Source organism: Maylandia zebra, linkage group LG17, assembly GCF_041146795.1.
Source record: "Maylandia zebra isolate NMK-2024a linkage group LG17, Mzebra_GT3a, whole genome shotgun sequence".
Lineage (NCBI taxonomy): Eukaryota > Metazoa > Chordata > Actinopteri > Cichliformes > Cichlidae > Maylandia > Maylandia zebra.
This window is the reverse complement of record NC_135183.1, coordinates 9,602,942-9,625,918: the sequence shown is the minus strand read 5'-3', so window position 1 is coordinate 9,625,918 and position 22,977 is coordinate 9,602,942. Positions and strand designations below refer to the sequence as shown.

The window sequence follows — 22,977 nt, the reverse complement described above, 5'->3', positions numbered from 1 at the left end:
AAATACACAAAGATACTAACTCGATTTATCCATGTGACATTTCATCGGATCCATTTGAACCTCATGAAGGATATTAAATGGTAAATTTTCAGTTTTTGATCCTGCTGATTAAAGACTGTTCAGTGTGGGGTTTTATTATTCGCCACAGTCTCAGTGAAATGAATAAACATAATTAGATATGGAATCATTGTTTCCTAGTACCTGCTACCAAAGCTCACGCTTAAGCCTAAGTCATTTCTTTATCATTTTTTAGCTGTTATTTTACATTGTTTCAAATCAAAGGTCCTGAAATGTCTTCCTTGTAAACTTACATGTTGTAACAATTAATTTTTGCAGTACTTTTAACAGGAAAGTTGAAGTGAATGAAAATTAAGCCTGAATAATAATTTTAAAGAAGGAAATAAAAATATGGATTCTGAAATAATGTGTTACAGACTTTCTCCTTGCAGTCCATATTTTAATAAGGTAAATGAATGTTTTTGTTAATAATGGTATGATAGCTTTAAGAGCAGTATTTTAATAATCAGCCTTATGATGAAAGAAATTCTTAGGATAGCATGATTAGTGACCTTTTCTCATGACAGTGTCTATAACTTGAGGACAAGTCTCCTTCAAGCTCTACAGAGACAAAGTTGCATTGATTGGGCCACATGTTGTACTTCTAAAGCTACTTTTGAATCAGGCAGAGCTTTTTTTCATTTCATTTTTTATTTTGTTTCACACGTGGTACAGCAGTAATTCATTTCCTATACACAAACCGTCCTTTCAAAAGTCACACTGTTTTTGAACAGAACTCCCACAAATATCAGCTTCTAGATTATCCACACAACCAATCACAGCCTGAGAACACAACTGTGAGCCAACTACAGCTTTAGACTGATAGGTTGCAGCTTGAGGTAATGAAACTTCACCTGTTTAGATGTTTGGTGGTTCCCTCTCAGCTAAGCAAGAGAACACTTAATTAGCATGAAATCAGCTTTGAGTCACAAGAAGCCTGCAAAAAAGAGGTAATAAGAATAAGGACAAAATAAAGAACAAGCAAAGGTTAGATACCGTAAACGGTGTCATTTTAGGAAGGATGGCGTGTGGGAAGAAACCAGTGTCACTGGTCATTAAAGAAAACATTGAAATGAAAGTGTTTTCTTCCAAGGAGCCCTGTAAGGTCTTGATAACACAGGAGGAAGAGGAGGAATACAGCGTTCACCAGGTGTGTCTTTTTAAATACTTCACTACAAGACATTATGTGTGATTTATAAATAGTGCTGACCCCATCAGGAAACTTTTTGAAGCTCATATGATGAGCAGAGTGGTGGTATATCATAATCAGATCCAATATCTTTTGACTAACCTCAGAACTAACATATAAATACACCTTAAAGGGTTGATGTCCTACTTCTAGACAGTACAGAGAGGTATTGCTTTAGATACTCACCAAACCTGTTTGGTTTTACTTTGTATGTAGAACTGTAGATGTATAGATATTGTTCTGCGTTTCCATTCAGACTTTACTTTCACTTGCACCTTGCTGGTACTGGGATGGAAACCCTTTTTCAATTTAGAACTGCTTTCATGGCATTTTTCAACAACATAATTGCTGCAGATTTGTCAGCTACACTCTCTTGTTCTACCACATCCCAGTTGGTGGCATTTTCTCAGTTGGTACCAAGTGCACCAAATGTGTTAGAAGATGTCTCCTACATCATACATGCATACATTTTTCCAATCTTCTGTTCCTGAATCTTTCTGGGACCATGGAAATTGTGGCCTCAGTTTCCTGGTCTTAGCTGATAAGAGTGGCACCTGGTGTGGACTTTTGCTCCTGTAGCCCATGTGCTTTCTCACCTCTAGCATCAACAAGACATCTTCATCTTCAATTTTATTTATACAGAGCAAAATCACTCTTAACAAACTGAAGACTTTCATTGAACTGCCAAATAAACAAATTGGTACTGTCTTTCTGGCCAGACACATGGCAGCACTTCTGCTATAACTTTGTTTGAATCTATCAAAATAATAATGCAGACATTAGTTATTGACTGCAAGTGAAAATTGTTTTCTTTGCGAATAACTCTCACTGAACTAACACAGACAATCACTCGACGCGTTTGCCATCATTAAATAATTTCTTTGCTTTTTAAAGAACTTATTTTAATGTTGCATTCAACAACAAAGAAATCCTCTTGAACAAAAAAAACAAAAACTTAAAGAGCCAAACAGCATTATATTTCTTTACGCCGATATAGGGATGACGTGAGACGCAAGTGGCCCTCTGGCCTAAAGGAAACATGTATAATGTAAATGGAATGAACAAATTTGAGTTTGTTAGAAAGATATGATTCCACTGCAGTGCAGTACCTTTAATACCCACTGCATGTTCTCATTGGTGTAATAAAATCTTATGGTCAACAGTATCAATCTGTTCTAGCCGGACAAGCACAGAGATGAGGCCACTGTCAGAGGCCACCATTTGTAACCATTGCTTAGGCTGTTTCTGTACTCTGAGCTCTGAAACCTGACCGAAACTCTTCAGATAAGTCATTTCTCTGTAGATGATTAGCTTTACTACTACTCTCTCAAGAATTTCTGATATAAAATTGATGAAATTCTGTTGGTACAGCTAAATAACAATCTGCTGTCAAGCAAAAAGCACCAAGTTAAACTACAAGCCACAACAAGATCTAATTGTTGGAATAACAACAATCAGTGTTGCTTCAGATACATCACTGAAACTGTTCAATCAAGCAAAAGGACAACTGAACCAGAGCCAAAGCCATAATTTCAAAACACTGTGATTAATCAGCTCTCATCATTGCGGTGAGTAGAATTGTTCTGATGTTGTAGTGGCTCCACAATGTTGAAACTACAACTCATGTATTCAAAACAACAATGGTGTTTTGCTGCCTGATGGTTAATGATGTGGACTCACATATTCTTTTGTTGCATCATTCGCGTGCTCATACATAACAAGCCAGCTCCTTGTCCTCCTCTTGTACCACAGCGATACATGGCGAGTCCTCTGTTCTCCAACTCCGAGGAAGCCCCTGAGCAGCAGGTCCAAACTCAACCCAGACACCAGGCTGAAACAGATTCCCCAGACCAGGAAGAACCTCACTGCTCTGCTGTGGTGTGCAAACAAGAAGTAGAGATAGAGCTGGAGGTTAGTAATAAGGCAGAAGTTATAAACCACTTGGTAAGAAAGTAAGAAATTTGTAGTAGAAAAAAAGACATCCCATGCTAAATAGCTGGTCAGGACCTCCAGGAATGGGTTTTTACTTTACTTTATTGCTTCATCTTATTTGTATTCCTTTTTTTTTAGTTCACATTTCTTGTTTTTATTCACCCTTCTTGTTTTTCCTTCCTGTAGGTGATTCCTTCTATCAGAAAGTCAAAGAGTCATCCAGCAATGGTAAAGTCAGGGAATCCTTTATTCATTACTGATATGTCATGACTCTTCATAACATATCACCGACTCAGGCATTTGATTTGCAGCCTGGACTCTAGAGCAGGGATGCTGCATACAAACAGTGAGAGCAGTGCAAACAGTATATAACTATATGGTGCAGTGGTCCAGTTCCCCTACTGGAATTAGAACAAAGCACAGCAATGTTAATTCAAATCAGTTCATACCAAATCAGAACAACAGTCGCCTCAAGGAGCTTAAATTGCCTCCCTAACATTGGTTAACGTGTGTATTATATGAAATTGGTTCTTCATCCCAAACCAGGCGGACAATAAAAAATGAAAAATGAATTAGACATCATAAGATTTAAATAAAATTTCCTTCAGAAAATATTCACAATTCACACTTTCAAGTGTATTAAAAAAGAACTTTTTCTTTCTACATTACTACTACTACTTTATATTTTTATTGTAGGCTTGACCTTAATATTGATGAATCTGATCATCTTTCTTCCACAGTGTCAGAAAAATGTTGACTTCAGTCTCCAGCACATTATTTATCATCAACGATTTAAGCTTTTTAATCAAAGTTCAATCAGTTTTTTCAAACTTTATTTTCTGCCAAAATGGAAACCATATTTCCCATTTCCTGCACAGTTTTGCCCCATTGTAACTTTAGGATATTCTCCTGTTCGTGAATCCAACATGTAACACTGAGGGTTTATTCTGTGTATTTCAGCCATATTCTAACAAAGCTGGTCATCTCAAATGGAAGAGACTGATTCCTCAGAAGAAAAGCCTGGTGGTTAAAGACGTGGTCTGTTTACCCAGAGGACACTCTATGTCACAGCTGGACAGGTGAGTGTTTATGTAGGAAAGAATACCATAAAATCTTATTCAAAATGCCATTTTAGGTCAGTGAATGTTTGAGTAGCTCCCACTGTTTCTAAAGTGATGATTGTGGCAATAAAAGGTGTTTACATAGCTCTGTTTGAATCTACTCTACTGTTCATAACATTTTTCAGTGAAGTAAATGTTATTTTCTGTTCTTCCAGACAAATAGTTCCAAAGAATAAAGACCAAGCAGCTCTGGAAGCCATGATGATGACTGCTCGCATCACCATTGACCGCAGCTGGTCAGCCACTCAGGTGAAGGGTCGACTGGCGATGCTCTTTCAGGGGCACTTTGTAAAACAGGCAGGACAAAAGTTTTCATTTACATATCTGCAGGTGGGTGTGAGATGTGTTCTGCCTGAGGTGTCTTAAAGTCTGTTCATTTTAGTACACAGAACATTGCTGAATGTGGTGGTTGTTTCCAGTGTGTGCAGAGCTCCAGAGTGCTGTTTGTCCCTGACACCCCTTCAGAGGGCTGGACTGGAGAGCAAGTCCTCAGGATCTCTGAACATGGTGCTTTATATATCCTGAGCCACCACGACTACTCAGAGGTAACTACTGCTGCTTCATTACTAATACCCTGATGTGATCATTATAAAAGTAGGACTTGGATCTGATACATTTTTTATATTTCAAAAGCCATAAAGACAACTTTGTGTGTTAAGATTCAGTTTAAAGATAATTTGGCTTCTGTGAAAAAACAGAAACGACAGCAAGTGTTTAAAATGGCTCATGGACCCCTGGACGCCTTGTTCCTGTGAACCGGGGAACACGGGATCTTTAATTATTTCGTTTATTTCTCCAATCTGCTTTAGCTTTGCTCAGTCTGCCTCCATTTTGTCTGTAGTTTATAAAGTTCTCTTCTCCTTACAGACAGAATCTGAAGGGTCAGCAAGTGAGACACTTGTGGTAAAAAGGCAAGAAAACATTTCCTGTGAATACACATTTAGAAATGATTAGTGACAAACTAAATAGCTGCATTATCTGAATTTGTGTGGGTTTTTTTTTTTTTTTTTTTTTTTTTTTGGGGGGGGGGAGCAGCACAGACAGCTGCCAAGATGGTAAAAGTGAGCTAATAATCAAGCCTAGCATCTGCAGGGATACAAAGAAGGTGAGTTTGGAGGATAAAAGATAAAAAAAGTCAATCCTAAATTCAGTTTGTTGTATTATTATTATTATTATTATTATTATTATTATTATTATTATTATTATCATCATCATCTTTGTCTCCTGTTAAACTTGCATCTTTTGTGCGCAGTCCACTGTTGACCTGGACACCATCCTGAGAGCGTTCAGACAGGAGAACGTAGATCCAGGATTGAAAACTCACATCCAGGTGAGGCGGACAGATCTACTCCACGGCGCTCTGGAGGTGGTGAGGAGGCCCGACTTCTGCTTCAGGGCGACGCCTGTTATCTCCTTCAGTGGAGAAGAGCCCGACAGCCACGAGGCCCCTGTCAGGGAGTTTTTCAGGTCCTCATCATTTCCCTGAAATTATTGCTGGAGCTGATGGCTTCAGGCATAAAATAAGTTGTATGGTTTTCTATACTGAAGCTAATTTATTCAAACTCTGATCCAACATGACTGTATGAATTTCATCAAGATTTAATATTCACTTTTTTTTGTAATTGGAAAACTGGCTCACAAAAAGATTTCCACATGGTAGCATGTAGTCTATAATAGGATCATATTCTATACATTTTGGGGCTGCAGTAAACAATGTGAAAATTGTGTCAAATGCTCATCATGATAGTTCAGGATCCCAGAAGACGGTGTGGTAATAAAACTGATTGTGTTGTTTGATCAACCGTCCAAAACCCCAAATATGTGAACAGATGGTATTTACAGCAATACAAAATGGAAAGGTAGCAGCTGATTTTTCTTTTTTTCTTTGATGAATGACATAATAATGGCATCTAGGTTTCGTTTTCGTTTTGTTTTGTTTTGTTTGTTTTGGTGCTCCACCATTCTGAGAGAAATGTTCAGTTCTTCTGAAAGAGGTTTCTGCCAAAACACCAAAGCATAAAGGTGTCATTTGTTAATTCATGTCTACATTTCTTCTCATGCAGGCTGATGCTGCTGGAGCTGCAGCACAGCTGTGTGTTTGAGGGTCTTCCAGGAAGTCTGTTCATGACCTGCAACTTCACAGCTCTTGAGGAGAGGAAGTACTATGAAGCTGGGGTTCTCATTGGCTGGTCGCTGGCTCAGGGTGGGCCTGGACTTTGTTGCCTTCACCCTGCATTGTATCAGGTAGAGTCCTTAACTGAATGTGTGCTAGTGTAGGCACTACAAGAATTTGTCATACAGTATTGCCTATTCTTTGCGAATGTGATATTAGATTACTTTTTCTGATGCCCTGTAGCTGTGTCAGGTATTACCAGCACAATCTTTGTCTGTATGGCTTATTTTACTGTCACAGGTGATGTGTTGCCACAGTATAACATTAGAAGACTTCAACTGGCGGGACATTATTGATACCGAAGTCCAAATCCAACTGAAAGAGGTAGCACACAAGAAGAAAACTCACAACTCTAATTGTAACATATTTAAAAACTTGATATACTGCTGTACCTGTGTTATTATACATGGTTAGTTTGGATAACGGTGATCTTAATATAAACCAGTTATTTTATTGATGGATCGGTCACACTGGAGTAAAAATAGGATGGTAACCTCATAGCTGCACCAACCCACTGGTTGCCCAGAAGTTGGTTGTGCAACAACTTGTGAAGGAATTTCTTTTTCATATTTGTGAGGTTCTGCTTGGACACTAAAAATAACTGGGAACTGTGAGTTTCTGTGTAGTAGAGAAAGCAACGGATGACAAAAGACTTTGTAACTGCCAAATGACCCTATTCAATACAGTCTGATAGCAGACTGCATCTTACTGCCATTCAATCACCCTCCTGATGTGTGATAGTCCCTTTGAACACAGGTCACAGACCTGGTCCCTGTCTTAAGTAACCATTTCGATGAGATTGTGAGATCACTGCATATACCATGGCAATTGTAGTGGTTTCCTAATGTGACTGTAGCATAATTACAGTGCTGAATAACATCATCTTGTTTCTGCCTTCAGCTGTAGAATGATGAACTGTTTGTATGGCAGTTTTTCCCCCCTCACCTTTAAACTCTTCTCTGTATTAAACCCTCAGTCCTGTGTACATAATTGCCTTCTGTGTGCCGCACACAAATGATGTTCCTCTGCTCTCACAGCTACATAGTTGTACTGATGTAAAGCTGCTGTCTCCCAGTCTGTGCGACTGGGTGTCACGCTGTGGGATCCCTGAGATCTGTTCAGCCAACTCTGATGAAATGCCAGCCATTTATAGTCGCCTGGTAAAACACTACATCTACGACAGGTAGTGCACACACAGAAGCATACGTCATACACATGGTGTCGACAGTTTCAACTTGAGCTACATGCAAATGTTGCCCTTTCTAAATACAAAAGTTAAATTTAATCCACTTGCTGTCCTTCAGGGTGACTAAAATGATCTCCCAGTTTACTGAGGGGCTGAATAGCTGTGGTGGGCTGTGGGACATGGTTCAGTCCCACTGGGAAATTTTTGCCCCAGTTATGACGAGTGCACCGCAGCAGCCTCTGAGTCTGGAAGAGTTCAAGCAGCTTTTTACCATCAGCTTTAGCACTTCAGATGCCCAACTGAGGGCAGATGAGGAGGCCACAGCTGGACACTGGGAAACAATCCTCACTTTAGTGCGTGGTAAGGTTGGAGGGTGTGGTGGAAAGAATAAAGATGCTTCTAGTGTTTCAGGTTAGATAAAATATGTCTCTGTTTGCACAATCAGACGGCAAGGCAGAGTTTTCCTTTGAAGACCTCCTCACCTTCATCACAGGAGCTGACCGTTTGCCTCCTCTTGGCTTCCCCAGATTCATTTCTCTGTGTTTTTACTCTCAGGTTGGTGTTTAACATAAAAATCCTTAAAATCCTGCCTTTAATTGTGATTCAAATTCACAAGAATCACCACCAGCATCAACTATCCAAGGTGATAAAATATAGCTCCTTTTCCTTTGTCAAGAGATGAATCTTTGTCACATTTCCCTCACTATTCCTTTTTTTTTTTTTTTTTTTTTTTTTTTTTTTTCCCCTCTCAGGATGCCAGCATGCAAGATTTGCGCCTGCCTCATGCCGCCTCCTCTTCTCTGGAGCTCTACCTGCCAAGGGGAGTGGCTGGGGCTGTGGACCTGCTGGCCCTGTTAAACAGAGCTGTGCACAAGGTGCTGCGAGACGGAGAGGACAACTGAAGAGAAGTGATGATGAGATTATGAAGAGAATTCCCTCTCACTGGAGATTAAACGTTTCTGTGTGATGTTAACAACATGACTAAAAGGACGCAATTTGCTCTGTGTGCACTTTGGTGCTGGTGACACGATGCTGTAGATTAGACCAGTGTTTGTATTTTGTAAAGACCTCAGTCTGATGGTTTTAAACCGTGTAGTGTTTATAATAGAACCTGTGCGCATTTTTTGATAAGTAGAATCATGTATTTTAAAAGAACGGGAAGGAATGGTACTCAACACACAAGGTCTTAGATGTTTTTGGCAGGGCCAAGTCAGAGTTGATGGATCCATGTTGAGTTTATTTGTTGATGCAGATAAGGTGTGTGTTTTCTTTCATTAATTATTAAAATGGCACGAAGAGCACATTTAACATTGAATAGCAATCTATGTTTTCACTTTCTCTTGTATTTTCTAACAGCTGTTGTTCTTGATATTCTGTATATGGGTATAAATCTGCTTTAAATTCACAAGTTGAATAAAGTTTCATTTAAAAAGAATTCTGAAAGAATAAATGATACAAAGAATGGCCATTACAAATGGTTATCTCTTTATTCAGAATAATCAGAATCAGATATATTTCTGTGTATATGAGACTTTAGTAGCAGGAGTGACAAGTTTGTAAAATTTAGTCACAGTTTAAAGTACAGTACAAATCAGCAGACATACAAAAACAAATTCTGAAAAACAGATTTGATTCTAATACCACAAAGGGGGAAAAAGTGTGTTGTTGGTCAGTAATATCTGAAAACTGATTTATTTTCTTCATTAGGGTGCAGTATTTATGCACCAACAGTAATAATTTTCCTTGTTTTCCATGTGGAAAAGCCGAGTTAACAAGAATCTGTTACGGAAATTTAATTAAAATCTATTGACACGGTGAGCAGTAAGCTAACACCTGTGGAATTCTCACCCACTGAGTGTCACCCACTTTCTCAGAGGCCTAGCTGTGTGTGCAGTACAACTAATGCTTTTCCGGATCTGTACTTTTAAATGACTCAAAAGTGATATTACTAAAACACGTAACCAATAAATAAAATATTTTTTTTGTTTCAAAGCATATAAATTATTTGATTTCCTAGTCACCATTTTGTCAGAGTGAGTAAGTATTGACATTATTAGCCAGCTGCCTGGTTTGAGATGCCTATTGTACTTTTCAAGATGATAAACCAAAAGCGCATTTGTAATTCATGGGAACTACAGCATTGTGTTTCTGCAGTTTGATTTAATTTCAGAAATGATCATGTAAGGGGATTGATATTTAAATATGATCTGCTTTCACCCAGGTTTAGGTTTCATACATTCACAGAGCAATCCAAGCCCATCTGGCTGTCGACCACTGCAGCACAGCTGATGTCTCCTTCTCACACCAACGTACTAATCATTCAGGATATGATGAAGCGACTGAGGCAAACTGCCGCTCCGGATCATGTTGAAACAAATCTACTAACTCACTGTTAAATTCTTGCCTTTATATTTTTATTTTTGACTTGTGTCCACATTCAATTTTTATGCTTCAACTTTTTTAATGTTTGTCACAGAGAGAATGTGGGGTATTCCATTCAGGACCTTGGTGTTAAACTAAATGGAAAGAAAACACAGAGATTAAACATTTGAATTTTTAAGACATGATTTGTGTGTGTGAAATTACTGATAAGTCAAGAATGTACGAAGCAAACTTTAAGATATAGCTATACCTGTTCAAGAAGGGCAATGATGGTTGCATTGCTAACCTGCCCGTATGTAGTCATCTTTATCTTTAGATGTGCAAGTGCTTGTGGGCCTGTTGGAACTGAAAAAAAGAATTATAAAAGTATAATTGGTAAGTGTAAAGTAATTATACATCATAAAATGCATTTGATTATTGCTATAAGGCACATTTCCCTCAATACTGAAACAATTACACTATAACATTTTTAGATTTTTAGATGAAACCAGGAGTCACAACAGCATTTGAGGCTTTATGGCTTTTCCTATAGTACTTTGTGGGCTGATCTCTAGTCAAAATGCTTAGGCCGTTTTTTTGTCCCAGTCCAACCCTGGGTGGGGGAACTCCAGGCCTCAAGTGCTGGTGTCCTGCGGGTTTTAGAACCACCGCAGCTAATTTAAATGGCTAAATTACCTCCTCACCATGTCTTGAAATTCTGCAGTGGCCTGGTAATGAACTAATCATTTGATTCCAGTGTGTTGACCCAGGGTGAGATCTAAAACCTGCAGGACTTCAACCCTTGAGGCCTGGAGTTTCCCACCCTAGTATTAGAGTGTGAATGTTGGAAGGACAACAGAAGGTAGGAAGAGAAACTGTTGCACACATTAAGTACTTTTAATTTAAATCACATACTTTGAATGGTGGTTGACCCTTCTGTAGGGGTTGTGGTGCTTTGTGCTGCAGTTTTAGTTGTAGTTGTAGTAGTTGGCGCTGCAGTTGTGGTTGTTGGTGCTGTAGTTGTAGTGGTTTGTGCTGCAGTTATGGTTGGTGTTGTAGTTGTGTTGGTTGGTGCTGTAGTTGTAGTGGTGGTTGGTAGTGCAGTTGTGGTTGTTGCTGTAGTTGTATTCGTTGGTGCTGCAGTTGTGGTTGCCGGTGCTGCAGTTGTGGTTGGTGTTATAGTTGTAGTGGTGGTTGGTGCTGCAGTTGTAGTGGTGGTTAGTGTTGTGGTTGTTGGTGCAGTAGTTGTGGTTACTGTTGCAGTTATGGTTGCCGGTGCTGCAGCTGTAGTGGTTGTTGTTGGTGGTGCAGTTGTAGTGAATGGCGCTGCAGTTATGGTTGCTGGTGCTGCAGTTGTAGTGGTTGTTGGTGCTGCAGTGGTTGTTGGTGATGCAGGTGTGGTTGGTGCTGCAGTTGCGGTTAGTGTTGCAGTTGTAGTGGTTGTTGGTGCAGTTGTAGTGGTTGGTGCTGCAGTTATGGTTGCTGGTGCTGCAGTTGTAGTGGTTGTTGGTGCTGCAGTGGTTGTTGGTGACGCAGGTGTGGTTGGTGCTGCAGTTGCGGTTAGCGTTGCAGTTGTAGTGGTTGTTGGTGCAGTTGTAGTGGTTGGCGCTGCAGTTATAGTTGCTGGTGCTGCAGTTGTAGTGGTTGTTGGTGCTGCAGTGGTTGTTGGTGACGCAGGTGTGGTTGGTGCTGCAGTTGCGGTTAGCGTTGCAGTTGTAGTGGTTGTTGGTGCAGTTGTAGTGGTTGGCGCTGCAGTTATGGTTGCTGGTGCTGCAGTTGTAGTTGTTGTGGTTGGTGCTGCAGTTGTGGTTGCTTAAAGACAGTGAGTTAAGCGCAGATTAGAATGACTTAACACGATGAAACTTTCATTCATAATTTCAGTAACAGCCACAGACTGCTGGCCCCTCTCCAAATAACTCGACAGAAAATAATCTGTCTACTAATCTTAGTAGCAACTCAAAGTCATTCCATGCAATCATTTGATATTGACAGGAGTTTCAAGTACAGTGGGGCAAAAAAGTATTTAGTCAGCCACCGATTGTGCAAGTTCCCCCACCTAAAATGATGACAGAGGTCAGTAATTTGCACCAGAGGTACACTTCAACTGTGAGAGACAGAATGTGAAAAAAAAATCCATGAATTCACATGGTAGGATTTGTAAAGAATTTATTCGTAAATTAGGGTGGAAAATAAGTATTTGGTCACCTCAAACAAGGAAAATCTCTGGCTCTCACAGACCTGTAACGTCTTCTGTAAGAAGCTTTTCTGTCCCCCACTCGTTACCTGTATGAATGGCACCTGTTTGAACTCATCATCTGTATAAAAGACACCTGTCCACAGCCTCAAACAGTCGGACTCCAAACTCCGCCATGGCCAAGACCAAAGAGCTTTCGAAGGACACCAGGAAAAGTATTGTAGACCTGCACCAGACTGGGAAGAGTGAATCTACAATAGGCAAGCAGCTTGGTGTGAAAAAAATCAACTGTGGGAGCAATCATCAGAAAATGGAAGACATACAAGACCACTGATAATCTCCCTCGGTCTGGGGCTCCACGCAAGATCTCATCCCGTGGGGTCAAAATGATCATGAGAACGGTGAGCAAAGATCCCAGAACCACAGGGGGGGACCTGGTGAATGACCTGCAGAGAGCTGGGACCAAAGTAACAAAGGTCACCATCAGTAACACACTACAACGGCAGGGAATCAAATCCCGCAGTGCCAGATGTGTTCCGCTGCTGAAGCCAGTGCATGTCCAGGCCCGTCTGAAGTTTGCCAGAGAGCACATGGATGATACAGCAGAGGATTGGGAGAATGTCATGTGGTCAGATGAAACCAAAGTAGAACTTTTTGGTATAAACTCAACTCGTCGTGTTTGGAGGAAAAAGAATACTGAGTTGCATCCCAAGAACACCATACCTACTGTGAAGCATGGGGGTGGAAACATCATGCTATGGGGCTGTTTTTCTGCCAAGGGGACAGGACGACTGATCCGTGTTAAGGACAGAATGAATGGGGCCATGTATCGTGAGATTTTGAGCCAAAACCTCCTACCATCAGTGAGAACTGAAGATGAAACGAGGCTGGGTCTTCCAACATGACCATCCATCCATCTTCTTCCGCTTTGTCCGGGGCCGGGTCGCGGGGGCAGCAGCCTAAGCAAAGAGGCCCAGACCTCCCTCTCCCCAGCCACCTCCTCCAGCTTGTCCGGGGGAATACCAAGGCGTTCCCAGGCCAGCCGAGAGATATAATCTCTCCAGCGTGTCCTGGGTCTGCCCCGGGGCCTCCTCCCGGTGGGACATGCCTGGAACACCTCACCCAGGAGGCGCCCAGGGGGCATCCTTGTCAGATGCCCGAACCACCTCAGCTGGCTCCTTTCGATGTGGAGCAGCAGCTGCTCTACTCTGAGCCCCTCCCGGATGGCCGAACCTCTCACCCTATCTCTAAGGGAGAGGCCAGCCACCCTTCGGAGGAAGCTCATTTCTGCCGCTTGTATCCGCGATCTCGTTCTTTCGGTCACTACCCACAGCTCGTGGCCATAGGTGAGGGTAGGGACGTAGATCGACCAGTAAATTGAGAGCTTCGCTTTTACACTCAGCTCCCTCTTCACCACGACGGACCGGTGCAGCGTCTGCATTACTGCAGCTGCAGCCCCAATCCGTCTGTCGATCTCCGGCTCCCTTCTCCCATCACTCGCGAACAAGACCCCGAGATACTTGAACTCCTCCACTTGGGGCAGGAACTCATCCCCGACCCGAAGTGGCCACTCCACCCTTTTCCGGCTGAGAACCATGGCCTCAGATTTGGAGGTGCTGATCCTCATTCCCGCTGCTTCACACTCGGCTGCGAACCGTTCCAGTGCGAGCTGGAGGCCTTCACCCGATGAAGCCAACAGAACCACATCATCTGCAAAAATCAGAGATGAGATTCTGAGGCCACCAAAGCGAAAGCCCTCCGCCACTTGGCTGCGCCTAGAAATCCTGTCCATAAAAATTATGAACAGAACCGGAGACAAAGGGCAGCCCTGGCGAAGCCCATCACCCACCGGGAACGAGTCCGACTTATTGCCGGCAATGCGAACCAAGCTCTTGCAACGGTTGTATAGGGATCGAATGGCCCGTAGCAATGGGCCAGACACCCCATATTCCCGCAACACCTCCCACAGGACACCCCGAGGGACACGGTCGAATGCCTTCTCCAAGTCCACAAAACACATGTAGACTGGTTGGGCAAACTCCCATGCACCCTCTTCCAACATGACAATGATCCAAAACACACCGCCCGGGCAACAAAGGAGTGGCTCCGTAAGAAGCATTTGAAAGTCCTGGAGTGGCCTAGCCAGTCTCCAGACCTCAACCCCATAGAAAATCTGTGGCGGGAGTTGAAAGTCCGTGTTGCTCGGCGACAGCCCCAAAACATCACTGCTCTCGAGAAGATCTGCATGGAGGAATGGGCCAAAATACCAGCTACTGTGTGTGCAAACCTGGTAAAGACCTATAGTAAACGTTTGACCTCTGTTATTGCCAACAAAGGTTATGTTACAAAGTACTGAGTTGTATTTTTGTTATTGACCAAATACTTATTTTCCACCCTGATTTACGAATAAATTCTTTACAAATCCTACCATGTGGATTCATGGATTTTTTTTTTCACATTCTGTCTCTCACAGTTGAAGTGTACCTCTGGTGCAAATTACTGACTTCTGTCATCATTTTAGGTGGGGGAACTTGCACAATCGGTGGCTGACTAAATACTTTTTTGACCCACTGTATAAGCTTAGAAGCACTAACTTAAGGTAAGCTTTATTGAACATGTTAAGCTTTATCTTGAATATGTGCTGTGTGGTCAGCAGAGCATGAAAATATTCAACTTCACTTAGTTTCAAAGAAGCCATCTGTAGACAGAAAATTTGAAACATGAACTGAAAATGGGTTTTATATGCCATATCATTACATATATCATACACCCAATCCAATGTTACAGTTTAATAAACTGTCATTAAACCTACTCATCCAAGGTGCTCTAGTCATATTGTTACAATTTAATAAACACAAATTCCCCAACTTATTTGTGTTTATTAAATTGTAACAATATGACTAGAGCACATTGGATGCTCTAGTCATATTGTTACATGGGATCACTGAAGTCTTCATTCTCCAGGAGTTTGTGCATTCCAGTGATCCCAGGATGTATGTTCTTGGAGGTAACCAAAATTTTGCTCACAGTACTACAGTTTAAAAAAAGCTGATTATTAATATTTTGTGGAGTCTGTGCTATTATCATTTTGTTTTAGTATTGTACTACATTTGTTGTAGTTGAATCACTCTAAAGCTGTCTAATATAAAAAGTGCAAACAATGCTATAACTTGCAATAAACACTTACTTTGTGCCAAAGATGTCTGAAAATATGCCAGCAGACATATCCAGCAAAGTATTCTTTTATCCATGATGAACTCTGCTACTACTCACTACTCCCAGATTGTCTCAGACTCTGACTGTTTGTTTTCTGTGTCTGCACACTTTACTTAGATGACATGATTTGCTCCTCCCTCCAATATTAAAGAGTGTCACATGACCTGAAAAACCACAAACCAAAGGTATGTGCACTGAAACTTACATCTTTATATAATGCAGGTCAAGTTAAATAGTAAAAATGCTCCACAAAGTTCAAAATGAGTAAATGTCACTAAATGTTTAATTGCATGATAGGAGTACTGGTACATATACTGAGAGCTTTTCCTCATTAAAAGTATGTTAAGTGTAGTAACAGGGGAAGCATAGATGAAATTAGTTTTACTTCAAGTTAATATTGGAAGTGCTTGAGAACTGAAGTATTCTTTTTTTTAATATTCTACTATAGATTTGCTGTGAAATTCTCTTCAGCTTTGCCAATCTCCAAATCTGAGTGACTGAGTTATGACAATACTGATGCAGTATGTAAGGACTAACACTTTAAAGCTTCAAAGGAACTACAAATCATCATAATAGAACAAATAGCCAGATCCTTGATTGCACCCTGATGGTTAACTGCTCAGTATGAACTTATTTTCCTTCCTGTGGAATTAACTGAAATACATTGGGTTTTCAAAAAGATATTTATATATATTTACTCAGTACTTGCCATTCATTTGTTTTCAACAGGTGTAGCTTGCACTTTCTTTTTATTGTTTAACAATTGTAGAAAAACAGCACACACAAACAACACAGTGGATATAAAAGCAACTTTCCGAGGTCAAGAGGGAAGTACAGTGCTTTCAGCCATGTGAGTTCACCTAAACTAAAAAACGTCAACCTATGTCATAGTATGACTTACTGGAAATCGTCACAGAAGTTGGCAAACCAGTTTTTCATAAAATGTAGCTCACCTTTTATTCTGGTCATCCTGCTTTTCACCTTAGCCACCACTAATCTCTGTAATTACTGAACACTTTACAGTTTAATTCATTCAGTCACTTTGTTTTTCCTGGCAGAGCAGTTGCCAGGTTCAAAGCATTTGTAATTATATTAAAATGCTATTACTCTTCCTATGAGATGTATGGCAATCTTACACTCTTATTTAAGTTTTCCTGTGTGCTGCTTATCACTTGGTATAATAAACTTCATATATATCGCTTGACATATTTGTTTGTTTGTAGGGGCTGCCACTTGTATGTATTTATTGACTAAATTTATGCATAGTGCCAGTCTCAAATTTATTTACTTGAATTGCATGTGAAGTATGTGCTATTGACTTGTGCTGAGTTTCTGGTACGCCAGGTGCTGATAATCAGGTGCCTGACTGTTGTCTGATTAGCAGCATCTGTAAGCATGGACCCTGCTACAGCTGTCAGTTGGTGTCTGCACCAAGCGTGCCACATTTGACAGATGGCATAGAACATCTTCAAGCTGGTGTTCTACAAAATCAAGTTGCAGCGATATTAAGGAATAAGACTCAAGTTCTATTCCAAAATTAAAGGCCAAGTTCCATATAACAGGGCATGTCAGACACAGTATGATGAAGGCGAAGCTGGCATCCCAACAGGACAACATCAGAAGACTTTCCTTACCATGTCAGCACTTTTACGGGATGATATGACCAATGGTTCTCTACCAGGCAATCTGGAAAAGATCAAGCATGTCAATCTATGGTCTCATAAAGCTGCCAGGATGTCTGCCATGACTCCAATTCACCATCATCACCACCAGAGATGGGCATTAACGCGTTACTGTAATCCGATTACTTTTTTCAAGTAACGAGTAAAGTAAGGGATTACTATTGCAAAAACAGTAATTAGATTACCATTACTTTCCTGTAGGAACGCTGCGTTACTGCGTTACTAAAACCGTGATTTTTTTTGCGAGAATGTCTCACGACAGTGACGTAAGCAAGTGCGACGTTCATGACAACAGCTGTGTGCAGATCAACAATGGATCACATATCGAGTGCGGGAGAGAGTATGAGCGTGCAGCGAACATTTTTCTTTAAAACAAAGGGGGCCCAGCAAAAAAGTTTGGGAACCACTGTTCTAGAGGATCTTTTTGAGTTAATTTATTTTAATTGGATCTAAAAACAAGTTGATCTCCACATTGTTGCTGGAATAATGTTATCATGTAGGCTTCAAAGATCCGTGTCTATAAGCGTTCATGTGCGTCATCTGTTATTATGAGCTTCCTACCATCGTTAAACTTTGCTCTGCTATGATGCCTCATCTAAGTCTTATCACCAAAAAGTTTGAGTAACAACTCTGTATTCAAGTGATGCAAGTTCAGTTCTTTCTAATGTTAGTTAGCCTGCTTAGCAAAATGCACCAGTAAACTGTGAGAGTGAGTAACACAGGCACAGATATCTTGGCTAAAATGTTTAGTCATGTTAAGGCACCCACCTTTGATTAAAAGAGCTTTTAATAGTTTAATTGAGAAAAGTACAAAAGCAAGCAGCGATGAAAATGTATTTGTTATGAAAGTGTAATTACTAGACAAATGTAGTCTTTTAGTATGAGCATGCACTGAATAAAGCAGAAATGCACCCAGTCTGCTGCTAAATGAATGAAATAATAATAATAAAAAACATTAAACATAGGAGTTTGTGTTAGTTATTAATTTAGCTTTTGAAAAGTTAAAAAAAACTTGTTGATGTTTGACAAAAATATAATTTTAGTTTATTTTTATTTAGTCATTGTTCTGTAAATGGTTTTGCTCCTGGTCCTGTGTGCAGTCTCTGCTGTCAGCTCCATCTGTCGTGTTTTTTTTTTTTGGAGCCTCTGTCCAAAGAAACCTTCCAGGGCTTCAGCCTGCGCCTCCTCAGCTCCATCAGGAGGTGGCAGCATTGAGAAGGATACACACCTGGACTGGATTCATTGCTCTTGTGCTTTGTCATTACTGTTCCTACAGTCATGTGACAACTGTGGTAAAGATTAAGATTTATTTACTCATGTATCAAATTGTGGACAAAAATCACAAATTCTCATCGACTTTCCTAAAAATATGCAATTGTTGCTCCATTTTCCCAAACTGCATGACATTTTTTTATTTTGCTCTATGCCAGAACAATTAAAATAATTTATACTATAAAACTAGGGAACTTTGAAACATGAATAAATATTTCAACAATAACTTCAAAGTGTGAAAAATGCTATACTTGCATTTTTCTTTATTTTTTGTGTGTTTGTTTTTTGTGTGCCAGATTTAAATTGTCATATGGATATCTGTGCCAGTGTATCTACAAATGTAAATAAGAATTATAATTATAACTAATGATGCATAATAAAAGGTTCCCCTGCACACACAATGTCTTGGACCAGCTCTAAATTTAGTTATAGTGTTTCAAAGCACAATACAAACAGTACACAATAACAAACAGGGAGAGCTTTAAAGTTCATCAAGTGAACTGGAAAGATGAATAGTAGAATAATAGTTCAGGATGAAATTTCCAGAGGCCTTTTGTCGTACAACAGGTACAAGATACAACACTCAAACACTTGGTATGCTCCCCACACTAAAATTACAGCCGTCAATTTCCTTGTTTAGACGAGGAGTGAGTGAGAAGTTTATTTTCCTAGTCGACAGGCTTCTCAGAGTGAGATGTGCGTTTACAGCAGTAAAACAATGGTATTAATGACACCTCTTTCAAATGGTCTTTGATCAGATTGTCTGGTTTAATATCCTTGATGTACTGTGCAAGCTGACACTTAAATGACAAACAACCATAATAAGCCAACATAAGTTAATTTCACAAAATGATCATAAAACTTATCAGATCATCTAATGTTTGTGTAGTCGGAATACTTTCTTACACTTGGAAACTAAGTCTACCAATCTGGTGTGTTGTGGATGTTACTTTGTGATCCCTGCAACACAGCTGATGTCTTGTATTGCCACAACATGAAACATATATGTCATGATGTGATAAAGTGAGCGGGTGCTCTGCATTTGCTAAAACAAATCCACCAACACACTCATGAATTGTTGCTTTCATACTTTTACTTTAGTCTTCTGTGCACATGAGGTTTTATGGACCAACAATTATAGTTATTGTAAATATTATTTTATGTATGCTTGTAACATGTTGTCACTTCTAGTGTGTTTTAGTATTTTGCATTTATTTATTAATATATTTTGTGATTATTAATTCTGATCTACAATTCCGACACTTTACTGGACTTTGAGCCCTGGCTTAAGCTGAGCAAATCGATCCAAATATCAATGATATCGACATTATACTAGCACAATAGGGTTGATACTTTGTTTCTCTCTTCTACGTTCAATATTGAATTGTGTTGAATCACTTTTTTGAACCTCAAACATGCACAATGAAAAATCTTTTTGTCAGCTTTTTGTGTTGACTGTCACATCAATGTTATTTATAACATATTAAAAGAACAGGAGCTGACCAAAAGAGCTTCAGAGACAGACACATTTATTTTCCAGGTCTTCAAAAAAGCCAGTTTCAAATTACGCGAAAAGCTGAAAGGTGTGTTTTGTTTAATTAACAGTGATTTAGTTATTGTGTTAGAAATTTGTAAATTAATAATTAATCTCATGAGTCATGATACACGGCTCTTCCCTACATAAATTTATTACATAAAAGTATTGGCATTGTCATTACTGTTCCTGTATTTACTTGGTATCAGATCGATACCAAAATAATACAATATATAATTGTATTATGTAATTGTCATAATAATATAATAATATAGCTTCATAATGATTACAGGACATCAGACGACTTGTTCTTATTGCTTAATAATGCAGAATAATCATATAGAATAAAAACTCCTGAAGTTGAAGCATGTTGCCTGCCGCACTGAAGGACTCTGCAAGAGACGTCTCTCTCCCCCTAGCAGCACCTGTCCCTCTCCTCCTCTTCAGTTCGCCTCAACATACGCTCGTCATATTCTGTGATATGACTTACTCTGAGGTTTTTGACGAGGTTAGTGGTGTTGCCACAACACCTCACTGTCTTGCCACATGTATCGCAAACCATGTCTTGGGTGTTTGTGGAGGTGAAATACCTCCACACACGACTCCACACACAGTTACACACTGGTGATGGCAAGCTACATTGTAGCCACAGCCACCCTGGGGCGCACTGACAGAGGCGAGGCTGCCGGACACTGGTGCCACCGGGCCCTCTGACCACCACCAGTAGGCAACGGGTGAAGTGTCTTGCCCAAGGACACAACGACCGAGACTGTCCAAGCCGGGGCTCGAACCGGCAACCTTCCGATTACAAGGCAAACTCCCATCTCTTGAGCCACGATCGCCCCATAAAACATAAATCTATCGTGGGTTGTGTGAAGAAGGGCATTTGGTGTCACCACATCAACTGTGGTGTGATCCCATGTGAAAAAGAAAGTAGCCGAAAGTAGCCACTTGGTGGCTCAAATAAAAGCACATGTGAGGCTTGCCCAGTCGGGCCCAGGTGGGCTGGCCACAGTGGCCCAAATGACATGTTGAAGAGGACATTTTTAGTGAATGTTGCTACTATAATCCCAAAATTGTTATACAAAAGTGCATTATACATTATATTATACAGTATATATTACACCACAAAGTGCAAAAATATTTAGAAACAAATTTCGTTTGGTATTTAGTTTTGGGGGCAGGGATAGCTCAGTAGGTAGAGTGGTGGTCCCATGAGACTTATAGTTAATATCTACCTGACATTTCAATAGCAAGAGACGCTTCCTGAGACTTCTTCTGCACACACAATGTTTTGGACTTCCTCCAAATTTTATTTATACTTTAAAGTAAAAATACACAACCTTCAGCAAACAAGGGGTGATTTCAAATTCTTTCTTGCCAATGAACTGGAAAGGTGACCTTGAGTATAACAGAATCAGTCACAATAACAGTAATACCTAACAGACAATTGATTTTCCCATTTTGAGGTTCAGTATTCGTTCACTTGGCATGCTTCACTCACTGTAATTTTACTTATTTTTAATATAGAAAGGAGGAGGAAGCAAGAAGCCAACTTTAACGTTTTCTGGTTACCAGGGTTGTCAGAGGGACCTCTGCTTCTCAAGCTGGAGAACTGAAAAAAAAAAAACGCCTCTTACAAATCTCTGACAGATCAAAGCACATTTCCAGTTCTCACATTTATGTAAAATACAACCAAAAGTCTGTAATTACAAAACTGTTTGTTATTTCTTTTCATTCAGAAATTACTGTCTTGACTTGTAAATCTGATGGCTTGTGGAAACAGCCGGTGTCTACAACTGTCTTGTTTCAAGATTTGATAAAACAGCTGAGGCATACTGCTGCTTCACATTATGTTAAAACAAAGACATCCTTGAATTGTTGTCTTCATTCAGACACTTTTGACTTCTGTCCACGTGGAGCTTTTATGGGCCAACTCTCTTTCGTTGAATGTTTGTCACAGAGAGACTGTGGGCTGTTCCATTCATGATCTGGTTCCTAAAAAACTAAACAGAGAGAAAACACAAAGACTAAACATCTAAATGTTTATCTCACTTTCTTATTATTCAAAGTAAGTTTAAAGAATCCACAAAGCAAACTTATTTTAAATGAGATATAATTTTATATAGGCATACCTTTTCAAGAACTTTGATGATGGTTGCATTGATGACCTCTCCATAGGTAGTTATCCTCATCTCTATGTGGGCTAGTGCTTGCAGGGCTTTAGATTTTAAAAACATTACAATCAGAAGTGAATAAAAGAGCATAAGATTTTAAAACTGAATTTTGTTGTTAGTCTTCCATGTGAAAAGTGTTACATGTCTTTCAAAACTACAGAAGTTTGCATTTGAGCTCTCCAATATTTTTATATGCGGCTGCTACTTCTATTTGGAGAGGCGCTGAGCCTTCTGGTGGCAGCGAGGGGCCAACTTTGGCTTGTTCCAGAGGACCACTGCTGCTTTTTTCAGATCAGGTTGGAATGGCCCTTTGCCTTCGCTAGTCAAGCAGTAGGAGTATGCGGTTTGTGGGTCAGCTACAGAGGAGGTGGTGCATTGTGTTCAGGTGACAGTGCCAGGGGAGGCTGAGAAACACAGCCTGAGATCATCATTGGTTTACTCCTCCCCTACTGGAGCAGCACATTGGGACAAGAGGTGAAAGAGGAACAGAGGGCAGAACTGTTCCCAACAGGTCAGTTTGGTTGCCGGAGTGACCACAGGGAAGTGCTACATGAACTCCTAAACTGTACAAATAAAAAAACCTTACTGGAGGGTTAATGGTACAATGCATCAATCTATGATGAAGACTCAGGCTCAGATGAGAAAAAGCATGTAGTGTCCGACAACAGAGCTTAGCTAAACACTCCTGCCAGTGGACAGTTGGACTAGCTAGCCATATCTGGCTGAGAAATGCCCCCAAGTGAGACGAGGTGTGTGAATAATGACTGCATAGTAGTACAAACTGCTTCTAAGGAATACACAGGGGGTCGATAAATATAAGAAAAAGCAAAGTAATTGGTGTAATTTTGGATTAAACAACACCCATGACAGAATCTTTTATTCA

At 40.2% G+C, this 22,977-nt stretch overlaps 2 protein-coding genes across 8 annotated transcripts; one reads left to right on the top strand and one right to left on the bottom strand.

Moving 5' to 3' along the window:
• Window positions 1-831: 831 nt before the first annotated feature.
• On the top strand, window positions 832-8,985 carry LOC101482349 (uncharacterized). Of its 6 annotated transcripts, none has more exons than XM_004562067.4 (16): window positions 833-1,007; window positions 1,151-1,207; window positions 2,999-3,157; window positions 3,365-3,406; window positions 4,139-4,257; window positions 4,455-4,629; window positions 4,719-4,844; window positions 5,167-5,210; window positions 5,335-5,404; window positions 5,552-5,766; window positions 6,363-6,543; window positions 6,713-6,796; window positions 7,510-7,655; window positions 7,777-8,018; window positions 8,104-8,213; window positions 8,411-8,985. In XM_004562067.4, exons 3-16 carry the CDS (start codon window positions 3,005-3,007, stop codon window positions 8,558-8,560), a joined length of 1,857 nt encoding a protein of 618 aa, XP_004562124.3. In that variant the 5' UTR covers window positions 833-1,007; window positions 1,151-1,207; window positions 2,999-3,004; the 3' UTR covers window positions 8,561-8,985. The 6 variants fall into 6 exon arrangements, 4 of the variants coding, with proteins under 4 accessions (XP_004562123.3, XP_004562124.3, XP_004562122.3 ...); XM_004562065.4 differs by having other exon boundaries at window positions 1,074-1,207; XR_013093824.1 differs by lacking the exon at window positions 8,104-8,213 and adding an exon at window positions 8,214-8,301 and having other exon boundaries at window positions 832-1,207; window positions 8,411-8,549.
• A 329-nt stretch (window positions 8,986-9,314) lies between these two features.
• LOC112432714 (uncharacterized) lies at window positions 9,315-15,526 on the bottom strand. 2 transcript variants are annotated; one of them, XM_076875925.1, is made up of 4 exons: window positions 15,401-15,526; window positions 10,935-11,831; window positions 10,291-10,385; window positions 9,315-10,174 (listed from the first exon to the last, which is right to left on the bottom strand). In XM_076875925.1, exons 1-4 carry the CDS (start codon window positions 15,462-15,464, stop codon window positions 10,103-10,105), a joined length of 1,128 nt encoding a protein of 375 aa, XP_076732040.1. In that variant the 5' UTR covers window positions 15,465-15,526; the 3' UTR covers window positions 9,315-10,102. The 2 variants fall into 2 exon arrangements, with proteins under 2 accessions (XP_076732040.1, XP_076732041.1); XM_076875926.1 differs by lacking the exon at window positions 9,315-10,174.
• Between the last annotated feature and the right edge of the window lie 7,451 nt (window positions 15,527-22,977).

Excerpts from the sequence above, each read along its gene's own strand:
- LOC101482349 (XM_004562065.4), top strand. The coding sequence starts at position 1,079 with ATGGCGTGTGGGAAGAAACCAGTGTCACTGGTCATTAAAGAAAACATT. Across the intron at positions 4,845-5,166 it reads GCCACCACGACTACTCAGAG|ACAGAATCTGAAGGGTCAGC; the intron begins GTAACTACTGCT and ends TTCTCCTTACAG. Across the intron at positions 5,405-5,551 it reads TCTGCAGGGATACAAAGAAG|TCCACTGTTGACCTGGACAC; the intron begins GTGAGTTTGGAG and ends TTTTGTGCGCAG.
- LOC112432714 (XM_076875925.1), bottom strand. The coding sequence starts at position 15,464 with ATGGATAAAAGAATACTTTGCTGGATATGTCTGCTGGCATATTTTCAG. Across the intron at positions 11,832-15,400 it reads TCAGACATCTTTGGCACAAA|CAACCACAACTGCAGCACCA; the intron begins GTAAGTGTTTAT and ends ACTGTCTTTAAG. Across the intron at positions 10,175-10,290 it reads TCATTGCCCTTCTTGAACAG|TTTAACACCAAGGTCCTGAA; the intron begins GTATAGCTATAT and ends CTTTCCATTTAG.